The 26245-nt window shown below is 38.2% G+C and overlaps 1 protein-coding gene across 1 annotated transcript in view; it reads right to left on the bottom strand.

Annotated features, from left to right (window-relative positions):
• Positions 1 to 26245, bottom strand: part of NRG2 (neuregulin 2) — a gene marked incomplete at both ends in the record, with an annotated part of 177057 nt that overhangs the window by 49659 nt on the left and 101153 nt on the right. Inside the window, 2 exons of the mRNA XM_081325568.1 lie at positions 3864 to 3982; positions 16117 to 16288. Coding sequence (XP_081181694.1) covers positions 3864 to 3982; positions 16117 to 16288 — 291 coding nt within the window. The remainder of the gene's footprint in view (positions 1 to 3863; positions 3983 to 16116; positions 16289 to 26245) is intronic.

Below are 26245 nucleotides of genomic sequence, written 5' to 3'. Positions count from 1 at the left end.
ACCCATCGCTGACAGTCATTGGCACCATTCATAGATTTAGACTACAGTAATTGACTAATTCCCTTTAAAGCTATCTAAATTATCGTCATCAGCGCATTCTATAGCATAACTTGCCTTTAAACACTTTCTCCAAATTATGCATTATTCTAGATAACATTTGTCATGTTTCCCCTCACTCACTGTTTACTGAAGTTAAAGGGTGCAAAGTTTAAGCTTTCTTCAGCATCCAGATAATTTTGATTGGCTTGTTCTGACATTATTCATTTTTCACATGTTTGTTTTGAAACATGTAAAATGGAAGTCTCCAAGGAGAATAGCTCAATGATAAGACTTATCCTTAAGGAGAAATATTTACTGTGCAGTTTACATTGCTATTTCCTATCATTACCCATCCTACTGCACTGGGAAATAAACCTTGTGTTTTCTGCATCTGGATTGGACAAATCAGCAACTACTAAACCAGTTAAATTAAGAACTGGTGATTTCATTTATTACCCAGATTAAATAATATGTTCTGATGCTCCACACTTCAGTATTTTCTCAGTGCCAAATGTTTGGATATTTTGCATCCACGTATCTCAATGGCTTTCATAATTCATAACCATTTTTTAAAAAAACCTATATTATGTATAATTTATGAATTATTGAATATTCATTTCATTATTATCACCATTATCTAGAATTAAATTTTGATTAGAAAATGGACTGACTCCTTGGTTTACAATATTGCACAGTACTTGCAAATTATGCAAAACACAAAACAAATTCACACTCTCCACTTTCAAAATAGATTTTCATAATAATTTTGGTATCTATCATGCAAAAATGTAAAGTTAAATTACAAAATTGTTTTATTCAATACAACATTTAGAAACTAATATTTACACTCAAAGGTATTCTGAAATCTGAGTTGCACAGCTTCAGAATATTTTTTTTTTACCAGAAAGCTATGTATCATTAAGCTCTGTTTCTGTTTTACATTGTCTTCTCTAAGTCTAAGTGTTAAGCCATGGGGAGTATCGTGGAAGATGACAAAATTAAAAGTGCAAAAGGCAAAGGCAAGGCTGAAGAGATGGAACATTAAGGATGCCAATATCAATGAAAAGATTTGAGCAGCGCAGGCCTATGTACAGACAGAGAAATAAATGACTTTGACAGGTCATAGGTAAAATACCAATATCCATATTAGACCAAAATCTTATTTTCCAGGCCTCTTCATCGAGCTTGACGGTCTGCAAAGCAGTCAGCAAGAAAAACCAGATGGAGGTGGAAGCCAATGAAGTATTTCTATAGCAAAGTCAGGAATTGGGTCATTGCAAGATCTGAATGTTACTCCTTTTTTACAGTTACACCTCAGCTGACATATTAAACAATGCTACCTCTGATTCAGATGGTAGCATAAGGATATCAAAGCCAATAGCCTTACCCTCCATGAATTTATCTAGTCCCCTTTTTAAAACATCACCATTGGCCACTGCCACATGAGATGATAATGCCTTCTGTAGTCTAGTGGTGTATTATGTGAAATATTCTTTTATTGGTGGCAAGTCTCTCTGCACTTAGTTTCATTGGATTACTTTGATTTAAAATACGAAGAAAAAAATATCTACATTCCTCTTATTGTCAGGGGTAGGAGTGCTCTTCTTAATGGCTATACAGAATGAAGCAAGAAGGAAAGTATTATTGCTATTACTGCTATGGTCCTAAGGTACATAGATGTCTGCTGCTAGCTACACTGATGGGAAAATGACCATACACCCATGGTGATGTATTGATATAAACTTTGGATTTATGTACTTCTGTCCTGACATCATCACAAATTAAAATGTTCACTTTTTGTTGTGACATTGTGGGACGCATTTCATCATGTATTAGCTTTGGCCATCTCTCACAAACACCCATGGCAACGGGGATAGTTGGTATGGGACAAACTGCAGCTCAAATTATGGTACAGATCTGTATAAAAAAGGAGTATGAAATTACAAAACTATGGAGAGGATCAAAATACTGCCAAAGAAGGAAATACCAACTATATTGATCCTGAAAATCACCATGTTGCATTTTTTGGGTCGGGGAGAGGGATATTTTTTTTCCAGTTGCTTGCCTTTTGAGTGTATGGTCAATACAGATACATGCACTGAGCAAAAATGCAGAGGAACCACTACAAAGAATGTTGCAATAGCATTTTTCTAGTAGAATGAGCTATTTGAAAAGAACAAATGAAGACTCAACAGATGAATAGAACATGCTTGTTCTAGGTCCCTTCATTAAAATTACATGGTTTTGTGGAACCTCAGAGATGCACCTTTTCTATGGATGCTCTTGTTCCGTAGCATAGTATCTTTCCTGAAGTGCATATTATCATTAAGAGAAGCCCTTAAAGGGGGGGCTCTTTCAAAGGATACCCTATCACACTACAATAACGTTGGGATTTAATCTTTGGTCTTTGGTGTTCTTTTCTAATAATATTAGGAAGGAGGTGTTGGTTATTTTTTCTTAGTCTTTTTCACTTTTTAAATTATGTGAATATATGTAGAGTGCCTGGAATCACTTGTACACTTGTAGTAACTTACAGGTTGAACAGAGTTTCTCAAACTTAAAAAGATAAAGGAATCAAAAAGGGTACAAGAATCAACTTCAGCACAAAGGTCAAAGATTGGAGGACAATATCCAGTAATATACAACAGAGGTTAAGCAGAGAGCCGGACAAACAAAAGATAGTTATTTAAATATAAATGGAGAGAAAGCGTTCCAACTATAGAGTCCATTCAAAAGAAGGTGATACAAAGGCTTAAGGAAAGACAAAAGTGTTGTTGAAAGAGAAGAACAGCAGACTTTCCCAAGATGGCTACCTGCCTTGTTGTTTGATGAGGGCGGGAAGGAAGGGAAGAAATTATGTACTCTGTTATTTGATTATAAGGTACATCTCTCCAGAATGCTGCCTAACACTGATATTAGGATACTAATTTTGTTTGGTCTTATGTGTCCCAAAATGAGCATGACATTCAAATAACATATAAATAGTATGGATGAATAAGAGCAGAAACCATGCAGAATCACCCTACTTGCATTCCTAACAAGCCTAGAACTACAGTATCAGAATTAACCACTTGATGAAAAGGGAACTTTTGAGAATTAAAACAACACTTTGTTGTAGAAGTCTTGCAAAAACACTCATAAAAGATGCAAACCCAAGAGAAAGCTAAAATAATTTAAGTATTTATATTATTACATCATAGCAAGTAATGGAGATCTTTACAGCACTATTCAGTTAAATACCTGGCTCACAGCAAATTCCTACATACACTTCCATACAAGTTCCATCTGATTTAGTAAGACTTCTTCTTGAGTAGACATGCATGTAGTTGCAATCCTATTTCCAAGGAAGTTCCACTCTATGAACTGGGACTTACTTCTTAGAACACAGAATTGGGATTCAAAATGCATAGAATTTGTGGGAAAGATCACAAACAAACGCAAAATGGACAACTACACTTTGTTTTGTTTTTCACCTGCATCCAATAGCATTATTTGTAGTCAGGTCTTGTTATAGTTAGCATTATTTAATCTAAAATAAAACAGCAAGTTCACAGTGGATACATTTACTAGAACATCTTAATGTATTATAAAAATTTGTAGACGCTTTGAAAGGATTGGTAGCTAGCTGAATCAAAATGCAGTTTCAATATGAAAGATCTTTTAATCAAATTGACATCACAACTATCTTTTTTCATGAAAACTCAACTAACACACCCTGTACACATATACTCTCAAGCCATCTTATATGTGGCTCTTCTTCTCCCACCAATTGTAAAAGCCAGTTGAAACTAAATATATCATTTTGATTCAATATTGTAACTTACCACTCCTGACTATGAGACTGCCTGTGGCAATGTCTGTTCCCAGGACATTCTCAGCTTCACAACTGTATTCCCCAGTATCTTCAACTTTCACTTTACTGAACTGAAGTCTAGATATTTTCCTGGGGAAAAAAGAAAAAAAGAAAGGCTTGGTTATTACACTACTTTAATAACGACATTAGGTGGAGTTAACAATTACCTTAAATAGTCTTTTGCCAAAATTAAATATATCCTCTAGTGAAGATTTTTAAGGAAAATTATAGGGTTTTACTACAAAGAGAAAGGGCTATAACAAGTAATAATAGTGCTTTGTGAATGAATTGGAAATGACCATCAGAAACAGATAATGGGGAGAAGTAAGAGAGACATTTTTCCATAAAATTCAGGAGGTAAATCCACATATTTGAGCACTGGGCCCTTTCAAACAAGATGCAATTCAATAGTGAGAAAAGCAAGGTCCTAAACCTAGACAGGAAAAATCAAATGCACAAGTGTAGAATAGGCAGTACCTGGTACAACAGTAACCATGAGGGGAACATCACTAAAGTATGAGCCAGCAGTATACTGCAGCTGCCAAAGGCCAATGCAGTCCTAGGGTGCATCAAAGAGGGATAGATAGCATAAGGATTATGAGTAACAGTACCATTCTGTACTGAGACCGCAACTAGAATACTGCATCCAGTTCTGGGTACCATGCTACAAAGAAGATGCTGAGACCACAGAAAGTGTGCAGAGAAGAGCAACAAAGATGATAAGGAGTCTAGAGGCTAAGCCCTGTGATGGAACGATTCAGGAAACTAGGTACGTCTAGTTTAATGAAAACAAGAATTAGGAGTGACATGATGGCTCTCTTCCAGTACTTGAGGGACTGTCACAGGGAAGAGGGGGTGTACTTATTCTCCAAGCACCTGTCAGGAAATTTCTCCTTAGTTCCAGGTTGGATTTCTCTTTAACGAGCTTCCACCCATTGCTTTTTGTCCTGCTCTCAGGTGCTTGGAGAATAAGTGGGTGGATTTGGGAAGGGGTTTCCCAGGTGCTCAGGCCCAACGTCTTTTGTCTGGTTTAGGTGACATTTCTACTTTGGTTCTGAACAACTTAGTTCTTTCTTGTCTATCTCCAGCCTGCATCATCTGTAGATAGGGCGGCTTCAGCCTAGTCTTACAATTTGTTAAAGGAGTAGTTTGCCTTCTGTGGTTATGGCTCCTCCATCGCTGGAGGTTTTTAGGAAAACATTGGATGGCTGTTTGTCCAGGACGGTATGAGGTCTTCTACCATGAGTAGGGGGTTGGATTAAAAGACACCCCCCCAAGATTCCTTCCAGTCTTATAGTTCTATGTTTCTATGAATTCTATGCTACCTTTCTATCCTATTACATAGTCTCTTGCCCTTCTTTCCACCCACCATCCATACCTCCGGTTTGGTTTTCAGAGTTTAATTTTTTTTAATCCCTGTTCCGTGAGATTAAAAGCTTAGCATGATAGGAGGGCTCAGTAATGCAAATTTTCTTGAGAGGCATGTTGTTGGGAATATGATCTGTTGATCACTGTTGCTAATATGATCAAACAGGTAACGTACACCTTAGCTGGGGTAATCGGAGGTAACACTCAACCCACCTGAAAGCATTCTAATATGTAACTCCAAAGCACACGTTGGTATGGCCCTTCTGTATTATTGCCAAAACAATTGTAAAGACACGCCTTAGATATTTAAATGGACATGTTAGGGAGCCAGACTCCCAAGTTGGCAATCACTCCTCTAGTTATTGGGAAATTTTTATGAGTTGATCTGGAAGCAATCACATGTTCAGGTCAAAGCCACACACACACACCCAAATAACCTGTGACAGTGACAGCATTGAAAGAGGATTCCCTCATTTTGCAAGGGTTTGTACAACTAAAAATCAAATATGAGAACCATAAATCAGAGAAACTTTAAATTATCAAAACAAAAATAAAATGTATTAATTAAGTTAGCTGCTTTAGTAATGTGAACTTACAGGGTTTTTGAAACAAATTATTTAAGTCATAAAAACCTACTAGTAAAAATAGTTTTAAAAAGACAGTGAAAAGCAGAGTTGCTAGGTCTGCATATTGCTATGACTCTTGGAAGATCTATTGCAAGAATAGAAGACACTGAGGATTTCTGTGGCAAATTGCAAGAGGTATTTGCAACATATAGTTAAAATGTAGTGCTACAAAGAATGCAAAAATTGGGTAAGTTCAACACTGGGTCATTAGGTAAAGGCAACAATATAAAGGCAGACTACCAGAGCTTTAGAAGATTTTTTATTATTATTCGTTACATCCCTGCTTTAAGCTACAAGCCATCAAAATTTGTGTGCCAGCAAGATATGACAACCAATATATAAAATCCATGTAAGAAACAAATTCAGTATGTTTAGTATGTAAAAGAGAACCTAAGGAACAAGAAGAGAGAAAAAATGGTCAAAACCAAAGCAATTTCCATAATTTCAAAAGTAAAAAGAAAAAAAACCAAGCAGATTTCAAAACAAGAAATCATGATAGCTATGGAAAGATGGAGAATTGAGAAATAAGAATTTATTTAATTTAAATGCTGCCCTACTCTAAATGACTCTGGGTGGTTCTCAATAGAACAAAAAAAATAAAATATAGTACAATTCAAAAGCAAATACAAAATAGCAGATAAAAAAAATGGTGAATGCAGAATTCACAGCCGCTTTAGCCTAAGGCAGGGGTAGGCAACCTTGGCTCTTTTATTGGACTTCCAGAATTTCTGAGTCAGCTATGCTGACTCAAGAATTCTGGGAGTCGAAGTCCATGAGTCATAAAAGAGCCAAGGTTGCCTACCCCTGGCCTAAGGCACAGGGGAAGAGGCAGATCTTCAAGGCCTTCCAAAATATTATCAGGATTGTAGCCACCCAGAACTTAGGAAGAACTTCATTCCAACAGGAAGGTGCTGAAAGATTTACCTCTTGGGTCCCTAAAGATAACAGTGTTTAACTGAAGAGACGTGAAGTGTGCCAATCCTGCCAATTCTTATTGGCTCAGCAGACACCATGGAAGATAGACAGTTCCTCAAACAAATCTCAAAGAACATACAACTAAAAGCAAATGTTCAGTATAGAGTGTAGAGGGACAAGGACAGATCCCTCTGATCCAGAATGTCAAAAAAAAACACAACAAAATAACAATGGAGGTGTCCTATTGAAGGGTATTTTTGAACAATAGATCCAGAAGTTAATTTTAAAAGTGTCTGTCTCTATAGATAGACTGTTTAAAAGATATCATGGAAGATAGGTAGAAGCTACCTATTTTCACATGTGGTGGACTTGTAGAAATATAAAAGCTTTTTGGATCAAAATTTGGTGGAACATTCAAAAGATTTTTAAGAGAAAGATAAAGTTTTCTCCGCAATTGTTTTTATTGGGTATTGTGGTAGATTGTGATGTTAAAGAAACTAACTTGATGTTGAACATGATAACAGCAGCACGGTTACTGGTGGGACAATATTGGAAGAAGGATAGTTTGCCCACTATAGAAGAATGGGTGTTTAAAGTTTCGAATCTTGCAGAAATGTCTAAGATTTCTGCTTATTTGAAAGATCATTCACAGGAAAGATATATTTCAGTTTGGAGGAGATGGATAAATTATATTCAGAATAAATATGGGACTAAAAAGTTCCATTTAGCTTATGAGTAGATTTTAGTGGGATATTGTTACTGGTACTTTGTTTGTAGTTATGTTAAAGGGGAATTAAAGCACATTATGAATTTGGTTAATTGTATATTATGCATAATTTTTATTTAGAATATGATTATTGTAACTATAATCCTGTATTTAGCTCTGGGAAGTGGGGGGGGAAGTGGGTGGGTTTGGGGTGGGAAGGATTTGGGGATATATTGTAAAATTTTGTTTTTGTAAAACTCTTTAATAAAAAAAAGATATCATGGAAGAGAAAATTTATCAGACAAAATTGAGACTGATCTGAAAGTGGGTCAAAAATGATAAGCTATAAGAATGATATGGAAAACAACGTTACACTGGACATACAAATGAAACTGTCTGATTAAAAGGGATACACAAATAACCAAATAGGAGAATGACCTGGATATTTTCCTATACTGAATTTACAAAAGAGGCTTGTTACACTTTTGAAGAATTTTGCAAGAAGGAACAAAGGGGGAAAAATAAAAAAAAATCAAAGAAATCAATTTGGGGGCATTATTTGAAGGGACTAAAGATCAAGAGTGTTAAATGTAAAGTAATATAAAGTATGTAAAATAGATATATTGTTAACTATGATAACCCTTAATGGACTTTTGCTGTTCAGGATCGAAATCACAAGGTTTTAAGGATATGTTTATAGATAAGGGATGAGATATGGGAAGAACAGATCATTTGTTGTGGTGTTAAGAGAAGGTGATAAGTTATTAAATGTTTTATACTTGATGTTTAATTTAATTTAATTTAATAATTTGATTTCTATACCGCCCTTCTCCCGAAGGACTCAGGGCGGTGAACAGGGCAATACACAATAAAAATCAGATACAAAAATTAAAAAACCATTAAAAACCAATTAAACACCATGCCCATAAAATCAATACATATTAAGTTAAAAACTAATTTTAAAAACCCAACCCCATCCCGTCAGACCAGGCCAGCTTGTTCGAAAAAGAATGTTTTAAGATCGCGCCGGAAGGAGCGAAGGTCGGGGGCCGTCCGGAGCTCAACCGGTAAGCTGTTCCAAAGGTCTGGCGCGCCCACAGAGAACGCTCTCCCCCTGGGGGTCACCAATCGGCATTCTTTGATCGGCGGCACCCTGAGGAGGCCCTCTCTGTGGGAGCGCACTGGACGGAGGGACGTTGACGCCGGTCGCAGGTGTTGCCGCAGGTGTGATGGAGGAAGAAATTTCTTTATACAGGTAGTCCTTGACTTATGACCACAATTGAGCCTAAAATTTCTGTTGCTAAGTGAAACATTTAAGTGAGTTTTACTCCATTTTATGACCTTTCTTGCCACAGTTGTTAAGTGAATCATTGCAGTTGTTAGTAACAAGGTTGCTAAGTGAATCTGGTTTTCCTATGGACTTTGATTGTCAGAAAGTTATAAAAGGTTATAAAAGCCAGTTGCCCGATATCTGAATTTTGATCACATGATCATGAGGATGTTTCAGTGGTTGTAAGTGTGAAAAATGGTCATAAGTCACTTTTCTCAGTGCATCTGTAACTCTGAATGGCATCAAGGACTACCTATATAGTTTTTTTAAAAATTGAAAAGTTTTACAAAATTTTAATAATAAACCCCCCCTCCCCATCAACCCTCCCCCTTCCCTCCCCCCACCCCTGGACTTCCCAAAGCAGAATACAGGGTATTACATATAGCAATCTTAAGCAAACCTATGCTAAATATCTATTACAAACCTAAATATCTATTAACAAACCTTCCACCCTTTAACTCCCTTATAACAAAACTAAAGTGGTTATAATAACACTTCTATAATTGTTAAGAATTATTCATATGCTATTTGAAACTTTTTAGTCCCATATTTGTTTTGAATATAATCAATCCATCTTTTCCATTCCAAAATATATTTTTCTTGTGACTGTTCTTTCAAATATGCTGAAACTTTTGCCATTTCAGCTACGTCCAATACTTTAAGTATCCATTGTTCTATTGTAGGTAAATCTTCTTTCTTCCAGTGTTGCACCACCAACAGTCTGGCTGCCGTTATTAAGTGTAACATTAATTTAGTTTCTATAACAGTACAATCCGAAATAATCCCCAATAAGAATAACTGCTGGGTAAATCTTATTTTTTTCTTAAAAACTTTCTGAAAAATCCACCATATTTTTATCCAAAAAGCTTTAACATTTTTACATGTCCACCATATATGATAATAAGTTGCCTCTTCATTACCACATCTCCAACACTTAGGTGGTTGATTTGGATACATACATGCTAACTTTTTAGGATCTAAATGCCATCTATAAAACATCTTATAAAAATTCTCTCTTAGGTTTTGTGCTTGTGTAAACTTTAGATTTCTAACCCAAAATTTTCCCCAAGTATCCATCATTATGGGCTCTTGAATATTCTGAGCCCATTTTATCATACAATCTTTAACTAACTCTGATTCTGAATCAATTTCTATAAGAGCATTATATAATCTTTTTATATGCAATTGACTTTGATCTCTAATTTGCTTTATCAAATATTCATCAACTTTTATTATACCAATTTTCTGATCTTCCTGCCATCTAGCTTGTAATTGTACAAACTGAAACCAAGTCTGTACCATCTTTTTTTCCTTTAAAGGTTTCAGTTTCAAAATATTCCCTTCCATCCTAAGAAGTTCTTTATAAGTAATCACATCTTGTTTCTGCTCCACATTTATATTTCCTATTGCATGTCCAGGTATTGCCCATATAGGTATTTTATTATTTAATATATATTGGTACTTTTTCCAAACTCGGAACAAAGCGTTCCTTAAAATATGAGTCTTAAAAATATTATCCACCTTTTTGTCATAAAATAAATACGCATGCCATCCATACAATAAATCATACCCCTCAATATTGAATATTCTTTCATCCGTTAAATTGAACCAATCACTAACTGTTGATAACACAACTGCATCATAATATAATCTCAAATTGGGCATCTTCAAACCCCCTCTCTCACGTGCATCTTGCATTATTTTAAGCTTTACTCTCGGTCTTTTCCCTGCTCAGATAAATTTATTAATACCTTTTTGCCACTCATTTAAATTTGCATCTTTCTTAAGTATTGGTGTCATTTGGAACAAAAATAAAAATTTTGGTAAGACATTCATCTTCACGGCTGCTATTCTCCCCAACCAAGACAATTGTAATTTTTTCCAACTGTCAATTTCCTTTTGTAGTTTTTGCCATAACAATTCATAATTGTTTTTATATAATTTCACATTCGATGCTGTGATATATACCCCCAAGTATTTAACCTTTTTTACTATTTCAAATCCTGTTGATTTTTCTAACGCTTCTCTTTGTTTTATGGTCATATTTTTTGTTAATATTTTAGTTTTTTGCTTATTAACTTTAAATCCAGAAACTTGTCCATATTGTATTATCACATCCAATAATTCTAAAACCGATTGAGTAGGTTGACGTAACAACCAAGTCATCTGCAAACGCTCTCAATCTATAATCTTGATGCCTAATTTTAATTCCCTTTATCTTATTTGATTCACGTATTTTAATCAATAATATTTCCAGTGATAGAACAAACAACAATGGTGATAAAGGGCATCCCTGCCTTGTTCCTTTTTCAATTTTACAAATTTCTGTTAAATTACCGTTAACAATTATTTGTGCCATTTGCTTTTGATATATTTCTTTAATAGCCTGTAAGAAATAATCCCCAAATTCCATCTTTTCTATTACTTTCAATAAAAATTGCCAATTCAATTGATCAAAAGCCTTCTCTGCATCTAAAAATATCAATGCAGCAGAGACTTGGTTGTTTCTTTCCAAATATTCCAATAAATTAACAATTTGTCTTACATTGTACTTCATTTGTCTACCAGTTATAAACCCCGATTGATCATTATGTATCACTTGTTGCATTATATTCATTATTCTATTTGCCAATACTTTAGCAAATATCTTATAATCAGTGTTTAAAAGAGATATTGGTCTATAATTCTTTGGTTGACTAAGATCTTGATCCTCCTTTGGAATCAATGTTATGAAAGCTGTTCTCCATGATGGGGGCACTATTCCCCCAAGTTGAATTGTTCTAAATAAGTCCTTCAAAGGCTCCACCATTTCTGACTGCAGATTTTTATAATAACTAGCTGTCAATCCATCTGTCCCTGGTGATTGACTACCTATATAGTTTTATTGCTCTTAATATTTTCTTTTTTCCCTATTCTTTCTCTATTTCCTTTTTCTTTTCTGGCCTAACCCTTCTTTTCTTTCAGTTTGTATTACTTTTTTATTATAGTTGTAATTTTTCATAAAATTAGTTTTAAAAAACAAAATAAAAGAAAATGATTTTTAAAAATAAGGATTGAAGAAACTATGGCAGCTAAGAACGTAAGGCAGCAATAATCAAAACTGATCATTGACAATGAAGAGAAATGAAGAAATATGGAAGTATATTGAAATCCTTTAAAATGGGATTATAGAATAACAGAAATATTTGTAAAGAAGCGATGTTGACCAAATCCATTAGAAAAATTAGGTATTATCGACAAGAACAGCTATCTTAAGAATGAACCAGAGGAAATATTCATTGAACCCTGAAAGATTTTAAACTGAAAGAGAAGAGGTGGTTAAAGTCCTGTTTCGACAAATATGGAAGAAAACTATGTGATTTAGAGATTGGAAAAGGTTGTGGTCTATATGCCTATTGTGAAGGAAGGAAATTGGGAAAATATGCAAATTATCAAATCATTGCATAAATTGGTCATAAAAATAAACACTTGTTTATGATGAGAGAGATGAAAAATTCAGAAGCAGTGGAAGGACACAAAATTAAATAGGTAATATAAGATAGAAAAAACAAGAGACTGTCATAGAATCATAGAGCTGGAAGAGTCCTTAGCGGTCTAATCTATTCCAACCCACTTCCTGAGGTAGGCGTACTTATTCCAGAACTATCTTTGATTTCTTTTTTAATTACACAGCTTTGGTGGTGTTCAACACACTGCAGTGTGGTTTCTCCATTGCCTTGCTTTGCCATGTCACTCTTATATTCACTCTATAAAGCCCTAAATGGCTTGGGTCCGGGTTATCTGAGGGAACACCTGCTGCCGGCATCAAGCTCCATTCGTCCCGTGCGCTCCCACAGGGAGGGCCTTCTCAGGATACCGCCGGTTAAGGAATGCCGGCGGGTTATTCCCAGGGGAAGAGCGTTCTCTGTGGGCGCGCCGGCCCTATGGAACCAACTCCCCATGGAACTTAGGACTGCCCCCGACCTTCGCTCATTCCGCAGGGACCTGAAAACCTGGCTCTGAGCTGTCTGGCCCAGGCTGAGGGGTTTTAATTTTTATTGGGTTTTAGTTTTAAATTTCAGGGACTTCATTTAATTAATTGTCTTAATCTGATTTTAATTTTTGTATGTTTGTTTTAATCCTCCCTGTACACTGCCCTGAGTCCTCCGGGAATAGGGCGGTATATAAATTTAATAAAAATAAAAATAAATAAAAATAAATATATATTCAAAACCTGTTATCTGAAGGGCAAAATGAACCCAACTTTCCAGTCCAGAAATAATGAGAAGGGTGTTGGGAGCAATCAGTGACTTATGCTTATATGGAGCAGGGGAAAAGAGGAAGACAGAAGAAATATAATACTTGAAGTTTGATTAGCAAGCCTATGAAAGAAAGCCATCTATTTTAAGGATACGCTACTAATATTTTCCCCAGTTGTTTATAAATGTATCAATCTTTTCCCCTTGGAAATTAAAATAAGTTAAATAGCATTTCAGTATGGAAATTTTTAAATTTGTGTAGAATTGTTTAACAATCACTGAAGAGCTAGAAACTTAAAGTTTCACGTGTTCCTAGATTTTTACTAGCTTTCACTTTAATAATATTGATAAAAAATAATTAGACAAATCTTTTTTGCCCACAACCAAATATTTAAATGAAGAAATAAAAATCTCAATGCTGAACACAAAGGATAGTGGCTATCTACTTCATTTGCATTTTAATTTTTGTCCAGAGAACTCAAATCAGTATACATATCTCCCCATGAACCCTTTGTTAAAAAAATAACAACAACAACATAAAAGGTTGGTAAAATGAGGACCCATGGGGCAATATTCTGACTCTGTAAACTGCTTAGAGAAATCTGTAAAGCACTGTGAAGTGGTCTTATTGCTATTGCTATTAATTCAACATCACTGTAGGAAATCACTGGGAGATGTTATGATCCAGATCCAGATCAGGACATATGCTTAAATAATGCTCTGTAGAAAAAGCCCTTTAATTCTGTCCAAAACCGTCCAAAACCATATTCATATTTCTTTTTTAAAAATTGCCGGTTTCAGATCTATCTAAAAGATAATTATCTGTATAATTTTTATCTACATACAGAAATAAATCATACAATTATAGTTTTCTTTTTTAAAAAGAAAAGTCCAGAAAGGTTAATTATCCACATATTTTCTGAAACTGGATGTTTTAATTTGTTCTGAGATGTCTGTTATCTATCTCTGCAGGTTTCATCCTATTCTGTTGATTAAAAAAAAATCTAAAACAATTTGAGGTTTTTCCATTATGAGCACAAATTCGCTCTGGGCCACGTTAAAGCTGGTATCTTGAACCATATTCAGTGCAATTGTCTACCCCCAAATTTGGCCAATGAACTTACCTGAGCTACAATCACAATTTTGACTGCATGAAGACAGGTCCTATACCATGTATGAACTTTCATGGAACTGTCTCCTCTATTCCAGGGCTTTTCAACCAGTGGTACCAGTACCACCTGTGGTACATTGACACCTAGCTGGTGGTACGCGACCATCCTAGAAAAGTGGTAGCGGGGGAGGGAAATCAGCTGAACTGGTGGCAGCACCGCAGAAGCCTGAGCGAGAGATGGCTGGAGCTGCAGGGCTGTCAGGGCTCAGCGGAAGCGTCAGGATCAGTGCTTCTTCGGGGCTTCAGGGCTCAGCGGAAGCACCAGGATCAGCGCCAGGCTCCAGCTGGAGCTTGGCACTGATCCCGGTGCTTCTGCTGAGCCCAGAAGAAGAACCGATCAGCTGGAATGTCGTAGTATCTCCAGGTTCTTGTGATTTACATTCAGATGCCTGGCAACTGATTCATATTTATGATGGTCACAGTGTCCCAGGGTATTGTGAAGTGACCAAAACCTGCTACAACCACCCTGCAGAGTGGGGGGGGGATAAAGACCAAACACCCCCCACCCCATCCCCACTGCCAATCCTCAATACAAATGCTCACAACAATGAAAACCTCGGACAGGAGGAAGAGCGCCGCCGGGCAGGCAGGTGTCTTGCTTGGCTGTGGCTTGGGGGGCACTTTTTTCAGTGCCATTGTAACTTCGAACAGTCACTAAGCGAACTGTTGTAAGTTGAGGACTACCTGTACTTCATCACTTTTTTCCTTTTTTTTTTTGGTCATCAAGTTTTGACACCTTGCTAGGCGACTGGTGGTACTCGGATGCTGCCATATCCTAAAAGTGGTACAATGGGTGAAAAAGTTGAAAAGCCCTGCTCTATTCTGCCTCATATGGTGCTGGGAAGCCTGCTGGCCTTGTTTCTTGATAACTTTTACCAACATGCAATGGCCTAGTTTGATCTGAGAAGGCAGGTGTTCAACATTACAGAGAATTTAATGTTCATGGTTCCACATTGGCATCAGTCAGAACTTTATGATGAATTTAATTCTGTGGTATTGTGTATCAAGAAATAGTAATAGTTAAATACCATTAAAAAGCCAGAGGACACCTCACTTCAATGGACCTGCAAGAAAGTACTCTTTCAAAGCAAAAACAGAAAGCAAAATGGCCTGTTTCTAAGAGACACTACTTGCTTCACCTAACCACTTAAGTCAGGGTTAGGCAACCTTGGCTCTTTTATGACTCATGGACTTCAACTCCCAGAATTCCCGATTTCTAGGCCTGTGTAAACCCCAGATGGATAACCAGTTTATACCTTGTGGCTCTGTCTTCATCATACCAAAAGTAGAGCACATGGTCTATCCAGAGGACAAACTGAGGAGGAGCATGCCATCACTCCTAATGCTAAAAAATAATTGGCTGTCTGCATGTCTGTCTTTTAACCATGTACGATTAAACAAAACATCACAACAAAATAATTGAGCTTTCTTGCTTTATAACAGTGCTTTCCAACCTTAGCAACTTTAAGCTGTGTGGAAATCAACTCCCAGAATTCTCTAGAATTCTGGTCAAGACAGTCCACAAAATGAAATTGTTGGATTTGCCATTTTGCAACACAAGTATTACTTAAGAACAGTCTTCCCCCACCTGGTGCCCTCCAGTTAAAATCTGGCTTAGATTAATGTCGCCTTCCTTTGAGTCCAACCTGAACCTTGAAATATTGAAATTAATAATGTCCTTTGAGAATATTATGAACATATCTTGCTCACAAACAAGAACCAAAGCTATTTAGGATTAGGATTATAAACATCCCTTTACTTAGAAATTAGCCATTCGGTCCTGTTTATGAAAATTATACCAATAATAGTTAAGAGCGTTTATCTATGATAATACAATTTTAGGATAAAAAAAACGACTGCTTTTACTTACTTTCCATTCCCGTATTTTATTCTGATATCTTTGCTCTTTTTAATTTCTTTGCCATCTTTGAACCATTTGTAGGATGGCTGGGGATTTCCAGCGCTTGCCTCGCATTTCAAAGAAACCTTTGCTCCGACTTCTACATTTAGGCTCTTTAGTTTCTTGAGTTTTGGAGCGACAGCTGTGAATAGAAACAGCAAGAAACAAAGTCAGTTTAATCAAGCCACCCCGCCCCCCTCTTCAGTTCTGCATGCTCTTTGGAAATCACAGCTGAAGCCCTGGTAGCTAGATTTGCTAGAACCTTCAGTTTCAAACCTTTGTGATTACATGAAGCCAGTGATGAAGAGCTGATCCCTTGTTTATCCACTGCTCCCCACATCTACCTATTATTGTCACACACAAAAAAAAAGCGGAGAAGAACAGATGCTTTTGCAGACTGAGCATTTTTTCTTTGGCATCACAGGCAGCTTTGCTTCCCATTCAGCAGCAGATCCCTCCATTCTCCTTCCACCATCGCCCCACTTGTCCCTTTGCGTAAGAGAAACAAATGTGCATCTACGTGAGAAACAAACAGACTACACAAACAGCTCGCAAGGCTTTCTCGGAAGACGCTTCAATCCTTGTTCTAATGCTGCTTTCACTAGCTCACACGCTACATTCCTCTCTTACCTCTGCTGCTGTTGGCAGCCATGCTGTGGATTCAACAGCCTGTGCTGATCCGAATAGGAGCATTTGGCTACAAGAAGGGAAGAGGAGGTAGGAGGAATTTTTTTCCCCTTTCAGTTCAGCCACAGTCACTGCAGATTTTTTGTTGTTGTTGTTGTTACTGTTCATGTGCCTGCCTGTTCAATCTGAGAATGTACTGTGCACTAGCTTCTCTGCGGCCAAGTGGGAATACAAAACAACACACCTCAGCAGAGGAAAAAATGGGGAATAAGAAGGTCATTCAGTCTTTCAGAATGACAGCCTACTCTGCCAAACAGTAATAGCAAAGACTTAAAAGGAAAGTCTCCCCATGACAGAGCACAAGCAGGACAGAGACAGAGATAAGAATGTGGGCCACTAACCAAGCAATCCCAGTCATCATATGCTCCATTGCTACTCCATCTCTGATCTCAGTTGGATGGCTTAGTATCCATTTAACCCATTACATGCCACCAAAGAATAGCCAACACTGTGGTCATAGCAAACGCTTAATGCCTATGGAGCAGTCACATCGTGATATCAAACTCAGCAACCTTCCCACTATATCAGGGGTAGGCAGCCTCGGCTCTTTTATGACTCATGGACTTCAACTCCCAGAATTCCTGAGCCAGCCAAGCTGGCTCAGGAATTCTGGGAGTTGAAGTCCATGAGTCATAAAAGAGCCGAGGTTGCCTACCCCTGCACTATATTCATTGACTGAAGTACCCTACAGGGCAATAATAACAACAACAATAAAAACTAAAAATATAACAGCCACAACTGCACTCTTTTCAGACATTATTGCAGCATGACTGTAGACTTATTTATTCTCCATCACCAATGCAATGCTCCTCCCAAATATCATACATTTAATTAAGTAATTAAAATAATTACAGTCTGACCAGAACATTTTGTGCTGGGTTATATCTGTAAGGACATTTTGATATTCCTACTCATTTGAGAAAGAAGGGCAAACTTGGAAAGCAAAAGGCGATATTTAGGAGGGAACCCTTGAATCGCTGTTTTCTCTAATTTCTGATTCCTCAGCTTCAAAATATTATTGTTATTAAAAGCTATTGGAGATTAAAAAGAAAAAGAACATATAGCTTGTCAGATTCTTGGAACAAATGTAGCTTTTTCTTAATCGGTTTCGATGAGCCAAATTATTTTTAATGTATATTTTCCCAACTCTCCTTGAAATGCTACTCCCCTGGACTTTTCTCAAAAGTTCTTCATTATTTATTTATTGTGATGGCAATTAAGATTAATCCTATATTTTGAAGGTGGCAAATTATGCATATATGTATGTATGTGGATGATATCCAACTTCACATTTCTACTCAAAGCTGCCTGAGTGATGCCACAGATGTCCTTTCTGGTGCCTGAAGGCTGCAAAGATACGGATGGGTGCAATGGGCTTTGGTTCAATCCAAGCAAGGCTGTGTGGCTTTGGGTGCTTGGTCTTTCTGGTGTCAAGATTTTTCCACCTTTGATTCTGAACAGTGCTGCACTGCCTCAGATGTGTGTGCAATCTGGGGGTCCTCTTGGACTCACGGCTCCTATTGGAAGAGCAGATGGTAGTCGTGGCTGAAATAGCTTTTCCATACCTTCAGGTTGTACCCATTCCTGGACCAGGAGGCTCTACTCACTGTCACTCATGCCCTTGTGACCTCCCATCTAGATTACTGGGACTAGAAGCTTTAGAACTTCAACTGGTGCAGCAAATAGTAAATGGTGTAGGTTATTCAGCACATGTAACACCACTGCTTTGTGAGCTTTATTGGTTGCCAGCTGATGCTGGATACAATTCAAGTGCTGATTGTCACTTTTAAAGCCCTTCATGGCTTGGTCTGGGTTCCTGAGGTCCATCTTCCCCAATTGTTTCTATCTGGCCCAGCAGGATGGGCATGCTTCTGGTCCCACTAGCCATGGAATGTTGGCTGGCAGGGACCATGAGGCTGCCTTTTCTGCCAGAGTGCTTGCCCTCTGGAAATTCTCCATCTAGAGCAGGGGTCCCCAACCCCTGGGCCATGGACGGGTACCGGGCTGTGGCATGCCAGCAACCGGACTGCACAAATAAGCAAAACCCCATCTGCAGGATACAGGCAGCACACAAAACCACATCCCCTCTGGCCTGCGGAAAAACCTCTCTCCACATAACCGGTCCTTGGTGCCCAAAAGGTTGGGGACCTCTGGTCTAGAGAGTAGGATGTCCCCATCCCAGTTAGCCTTTTGTAGGTCCCTGAACACCTGGATTACATTCCTGGGAGACAGTCCCATTCCCTACATTACATAATATTTTCTTAGCTGCTGTATTTAATTTTTTTTCCAGTTCGAAAGCAAGCAAATGGGAGTAGATAAATAGATACTATGTTGGTGGGAAGGTAACAGTATTCCATGCACCGGTGTACAGTCATGCTGGCCATATGACTAGAAGTATAAAATAAATTCTATTCTAAATTCAAACAAAGCTGGGTGTATGTGTGCCGGCCTGTCATTTATACAAGTCATGTGTCGGAGCCATCCAGCCATTCACTCGGCCCGGTTCTGAACAGCCACAGCCTGGTAGTGGGCCACAGCCCACTACTGTTCTAGTCCAACCCCCTGCTCAATCAGGAGACCTATATCATTTCAGAGAAGTAGCTGTCCACTCTCTTTTTAAAAGCCTCCAGTGATGAAGCACCCACAACTTCCGAAGGTACGCTGTTCTATTGGTTTATTGTTCTCACTGTCAAAAAATTTCTCCTTAGTTCTAGGTTGCTTCTCTCCTTGATTAGTTTCCATCCATTGCTTCTTGTCTTGCTTTCTGGTGCTTTGGAAAATAATTTGACCCCCTCTTCTTTGTGGCAGCCCCTCAAGTATTGGACCACTGTTATCATGTCAACCCTAGTCCTTCTTTTCACTAAACTAGACATACCCAATCCTTGCAATTGTTCTTCATATGTTTTAACCTCCAACCTCCTAATAACCTTTGCTACTCTTCTCTGAACTCTTTGGAAGACACATTCTAGCTTCCTTTGGCTCAAGGGTTACACTGGCTTTCCCCCACAACAACAGACCATGCCCCTTTCAAAAAAATAAAATTTAAGATTTACTCTCTCCATGCACTCACACGTATGTCTCTGTAACTGCTTTAGTACCGTACATTGCTACTAAAGTACTTACTTAGGGAAGAGAAAAATAGCCAAGAGATTGAGGGAAGTAAAGGAACAGGAGAGAAGGGCATCAGCCATGTGAGCACCAACAGAAAAGGATCAGAAGATGTGACATAGAAGCTGCATTCAGCAGGTGGGATGCACTACACAACCTAAATGTCCTGTTTTGACTCTGCATATTGCTATAGCGCTTGAAGTCCCGAGTGGCTGCAAAAGCTAGAATGGCAAATTCATTCAAAGCTTTTGCCATCTGATTCACTGCAATAGGGAGTATTGAAACAATGCATTACAATTGCAAATGTCCTTAACTTCAACTGTCAATCGAACTTGATCTGCTACAGTGATACTGGCAGAAGTGGGGGGGTGTATGAGAATTTGCACCAACATTCTTTAGTAACCTTTAAATTTATCTTTAGCAAATTGATTGTTCTTAGTATCAGACTACTTTATCTAAAAAAATAGCATGTGAAAGTGAAGAAAATATAGTATTTTTTGGTAACAAGATACGTAGTTGCTTTCAAGAACTATAATTGTCCATGTAGAATAAATTGCTATGGCCAGGAAATGATGTGCAATCACTACTTTAAGGATGATATCTAAATTAGACAACTGCTTCCTAACAGGTAAGGGGTGGAGCAAAGGATCTGCAGGCAGGAAGAGAAGGACTAAAACATGCAGTGGCAGGAACATCCTTCCTCTCATTCAGCTTATGGGAGCAATATCCCGCCTGGGCTTAATTATCCACCAGATAATTATCCACCAGATCACACTGAAGACCAACCAAAAAACCCACATTTCATTCTAGACATGGCTTCATTTTTCATAAACCAGACCAAACTGACTGGATGAGAATTCTGCTTTAGTAAATAGCAGGGGGCAATTATCATCTGGAATGGTAGCACAAAGAAGAGTGTTTTCTCCCAACGCGAACCCTTAGGTGCTAATATGGCAAAGGCTGATAGCTGTCTTTATGGGAAGCATAAATCCTGGACTTTCAGAAGGTATTAATATGCATTCAAGAACAAAATGGCTCCCATGACAGAATCAAAGATATGGAAATAGTCATTGAAATGATCAAATATAACCCTCTTGAACAGGGGAGGAATCCAAATTAAATCACCCAGACCCATGACTGTCTAGCTTCTACTTGAATTCCAATAAATGGAATCCAATTCTCTTTGAATAATTTTTCCCACTGCCAGGAACAGATTGTCAAAGACCTTTTCATTATTTATTCAATCTAAATGTTGACTATACAGTATATTAGGGGAAGCTAGAATGGAAGAATGTGAGCATGGTTTCAAAAGTGGAGGGGGAAAAATCTGTGCTATGCTGATGACACTGCCCTTCTAGCAGAATATGCAAGCTCTAGTAATAAAATTCAAGGAGTGAAAAATGGTATAAAATTAAATATACAGTAAAGAAGATCAAATTAATGCTAACCAGTGGAACAACCAGTGTTAGAAGTGGCTATCAAAGATCAAAGTGGTGGACAACTTTTGCCTTTTAGGACCAACCATCAATAGTAAAGAACAATGCAAGATGGCATTTGGCAGACATGAAAGATTTGGAAAAGATATTCAAATGGTTTGATATGACACTTTGTGGAAGCCAAGTCAGAATTTGAAGAAGCAACACAGAAAGAGTATTGATGATTTTGAACATTGGTACTGAACAATACCATGGACAGCCAAGAAAAGGAACAAATGGATCATTAAACAAATCGACCCAAAGTTCTTACTTGACAAATGACCAGTCTCAAATTTTCCTACCTTGGACATAATATGGGAAAACCCAGTTCTCTGGAAAAGGCTCCAATGCTGAGAAAGATGGAAGAAGAGAAAACAAGAGAACAACCAGTGGCAAGGTTGATACAGTTACAGTGCTGATGAGTGTACTGTTGGGAGACTTGAAAGAACAGGTTGGGGATAGATCATAATGGAGAAAATGTATCAGTATGCTTGCAAAGAGTCAACACCAACGTGATGGCAAATAATTAGTCAACCAATCAATCAATGTAGTGCAATAGGCTGAATTCACAAAGAGAAACACTGGAAACCTGAATCCTCCACTTCCAGAAGACCCTTGAGTCTTCATACCATGGCTCCACCATCAGCTCTGGATTGTATCACCACTGCCACCACCTATCTTCTAGAACAGGGGTGTCAAACTCAATTTCATTGAGGGCCGCATCAGCATTGCACTTGCCCTCAGGGGGCCGGGTGGGTATGGCCAGGGTGGGCGTGGCCTACTGGGTGGGCATGGCTAGAGTGCATATGGCCTACTGGGTGGGCGTGGCCAGCTCTACATCGTTTGCATCAAGGGTACCTATGGGGGCCTGGGCAGGAGTGGGACAGATCTGAGGGTCTCTGGCAGAAGGATGGTCTCTGGGCCAGGGCCAAGGCAGTGGGGGCCGTTCCCTCACTGTTTCCAGGATGGCTTCGCGGGCCACAGGAAACCACTTCGTGGGCCGGATCCAGCCCCCGGGCCTTGTGTTTGACATGTCTGTTCTAGAATGTATCATCCATCCCACCTGTTGTCCATCTCAGATCCCCAGCATATGAGAGAGATAGGTCTGCCACAGCCTGTGCTACATTTCTGGGCATTAAAAGGTAGATATCTAAAAAGTGAAATAATTTCAGTGGTAAAATATCCAGGTATGTAGCATACAAATGTGTAACATGATTCAGCTTGAGTCAATTCAAGACCAATTTCATCAGGAATAAACAAACTGAACTTTATTTAGCAAGAAAAATGTTTAAAATGTAAAATCTCTCTTTTAAGTGTTCCTTTGGTCATGTAAAGCAGGGCTTTTCAACCTTTCCACTCATTGTACCACTTTTAGGATATGGCAACATCCGAGTACCACCAGTCGCCTAGCAAGGTGTCAAAAACTTGATGACCAAAAAAAAAAGGAAAAAGTGATGAAGTACAGGTAGTCCTCGACTTACAACAGTTCGCTTAGTGACTGTTCGAAGTTACAATGGCACTGAAAAAAGTGCCCCCCAAGCCACAGCTGAGCAAGACACCTGCCTGCCTGCCCAGCAGTGCTCTTCCTCCTGTCTGAGGTTTTCATTGTTGTGAGCATTTGTGTTGAGGATTGGCAGTGGGGGTGGGATGGGGGGTGTTTGGTTTTTATTCCCCCTATCTGCTGGGTGGTTGCAGCAAGTTTTGGTCACTTCACATGACCCTGGGACACTGTGACTGTCATAAATATGAATCAGTTGCCAGGCATCTGAATGTAAATCACAAGACCCTGGAGATGCTGCAACATTCCAGCTGATTGGCGCTTTTTCTAGGCTCAGCAGAAGCACTGGGATCAGCACCGAGCTCCAGCTGGAGCCTAGTGCTGATCTTGGCACTTCCGCTGAGCCTTGACGGCCCTGCAGCTCCAGCCATTTCTCGCTCAGGCTTGTGCGGTGCTGCCACTGGTTCAGCTCATTCCCCTCCCCCACTACCACTTTTCTAGGATGGTCACTTACCACCTGCCAGTTGCCAATGTACCACAGGTGGTACCCGTGCCACTGGTTAAAAAGCCCTGATGTAAAGTATAAATCTCAGAGCCACTTAGCTCACAATAAAACTGGTATTTAAAGGAAACATACAAAAACAGCAATATCCTAGTCAAATAAAAAGATGTTCTGGTCTGTGACAAATAAGATCTCCGGAAGAATCTTTAAAGAAACACTTCAGGGGTTCCAAGTTATTATAAAGCACAAGGAAGTTATAAATACAGAAAACACCTTTATGCTCTGTCTAAAGGATAAATAAAGTATGACATTACATAGCAGCTGATTCAAGGAAACATAGAAAATTAGATCTAATACCACACATAAAACAAACCCAGATATTTTCTTTGGCTGGGCCATTTACTTATTTCAGGAGGAGGAGGAAGAGGGAGCTATTGAACCAAAATAATCACTTAAGATTTCTGAAATGCTTCACTTTGGGGGGGGCGGTTTCCACGTTTTCTCAGAGGCTGTTGGGGAAATTGATTCCTAAATCCTTACTCAGTGTATTTCCCCACTTGTTTAGAATTTTGCTTACAGTTTTAAAATGGCCAGTCTCCAATAGATAGAGATGGTGAGGCAAACTCCCTGGGTACGTGACCCAGGGCATGCAACTCTCCCTTGTTGCAGACCAGGTCTGATTGGTTTAGATCCAGGGGTAGGCAACCTTGGCTCTTTTATGACTCGTGGACTTCAACTCCCAGAATTCCTGAGCCAGCATGGCTCAGCTTGGAAACCTCTCCCTTCCCCTCAGCATGACTGGCTCAGGAATTCTGGGAGTTGAAGTTCACGAGTCATAAAAGAGCCAAGGTTGCCTACCCCTGGTGTAGACCTTGTGCGGACCTAGCATGCAGCCTTGTGATGCTGCAACTAGCAAAAACATTCACAACAACTAATAATAAAGCAATCAAAATAAAAACATTTTCACATAACAGCATACTATATCACTAAAATGAACTTCATTTGGACCTTGTTATGGAAAGAAACATAAATTGTTCCAGATATTATGTGAACCTTTGTAAAAACTAAGCTTGACAAGTTATATGCATTTTCTTTTGTGTGCCCAGAGCTGTTGGTACGACCTGATTCTATGCCAGATTCTTGACTGTTTATAGCCAAGCATCCTGAAGGGATGCGGTGGCTTAGTGGGTTAGGACGCTGAGCCTGTCGATCAGAAGGTTGGCAGTTTGGTGGGTCAAATCCCAAGTGCCGCGTAACAGAGTGAGCGCCTGTTACTCGTCCCAGCTTCTGCCAACCTAGCACTTCGAAAGCACGTAAAAATGCAAGTAGAAAAATAGGGACCACTACGGTGGGAAGGTAACAGCGTTCCGTGCGCCTTTGGCATCTAGTCATGCCGGCCACATGACCACGGAGACGTCCTCGGACAAGCGCTGGCTCTTCCGACTAGCACGCATGTGCGGGGGAACCTTTACCTTTACCTTTTATCCTGATTTTGGTCATCAACCAGCAAAACAAAGATTCGAAGAATAGGATTATAGCCATCCCACTGAAATAGTAATGTAACATATGTACTATAAGAACTGACTAAAATTACATAACACAAACCATGATATCAAGGCAATTAAAATTATAAGTTCAAAATTTTAAACACAAACACGAACATAATGAATGTGTGTGTAGTTTAAGTAAAATTATAAATTTTATAACAAAACAACCTGAAATATAAAATAATTTTATCTCTAATATGTCTATAAGTAGACATGGTTAAAATTAATATTGTGCCGAAAGATACCGTACAATGATGGAATATAGAGCAGAACCATCTATAAAGGGAGTAGTGACGACTTATATAATCAAGAGTTTAAAAAGTTCAATTGCAGCTAGTAAGGGCTTTACTAAGGGTTGCAGTCCTCAGGAAGGTCTCTGTGGGAGACTAATTATTTCGCCTGGAAATAAAAATTGACGTTAAATATAACATAACATAAAGGTTCCTGATCCTCTTTGCTTTCCTATTGAGTAAAATAAGATACATATTGTTTTGGGGCCACATTATTATTGGAGGTTTATAATGAAGCTTTTGAATATTTTTTTCTCTCTTTAAAGAGGCTTGGATGACTGTAATTTTGAAGGCTAATAAAGATGCAAATTGTAATATTGGCTATTTGATAAACATGGATGAAAAAAGTGTAATGGTGGCACACACACTATCTTTGATGAGCCTCCATGTAAATTTGATTTTATAAAAGATTGGCAATCCTATGATAAAATTGGATTGCTGATATTCTGCAGGAAAGCTGAAATCAGCAATGTTGGTTTTGTTGGCTGGGAGAGAGGCTTTTGTTACAGGAAAATGGAAATGTTTGCAGCAAGTACTAGCCAAATTTAGATTTTCTTCTTTTTTGCACTAATTGGATTGAAATGTGGCACTCAAATCCTCTGTCATGGTAATTAAAAATAAACTTATATCTCTTCTATCAAAATAAATATGGAATTTTTCCAAGATGACTTTTACCATTTCTTATTTTTAGTTTCGTATAGTAATCACTGGCCAGTTTCATGATCCAGTTGAAGGGTGGCATAACAGCAGATGGAATCTATTATTATATGCTGACAATATATGTTTTTCCTTACAAGTATATAATTTTATTACATATTCTTTTAAAATAAAAAGTATGAATTTTGAAAGAGAAAAATAAAAAGTTTAAAAGTGCAAAGAAAAAAGAGAAAAGAGAAAAAAGAAAATAAATGTTGATATATAATATTTTAGTGATAATCATGAATACCCTATACCAAAATTTATTAATTTAATACAATCAGCCTTTCTCAAAC

This window comes from Vipera berus (genome assembly GCF_964194415.1).
Source record: "Vipera berus genome assembly, chromosome: 3".
In the NCBI taxonomy this organism is placed as follows: Eukaryota; Metazoa; Chordata; class Lepidosauria; order Squamata; family Viperidae; genus Vipera; species Vipera berus.
Note: the sequence above shows the minus strand (reverse complement) of the source record. Positions and strands in the feature narration are given on the sequence as shown.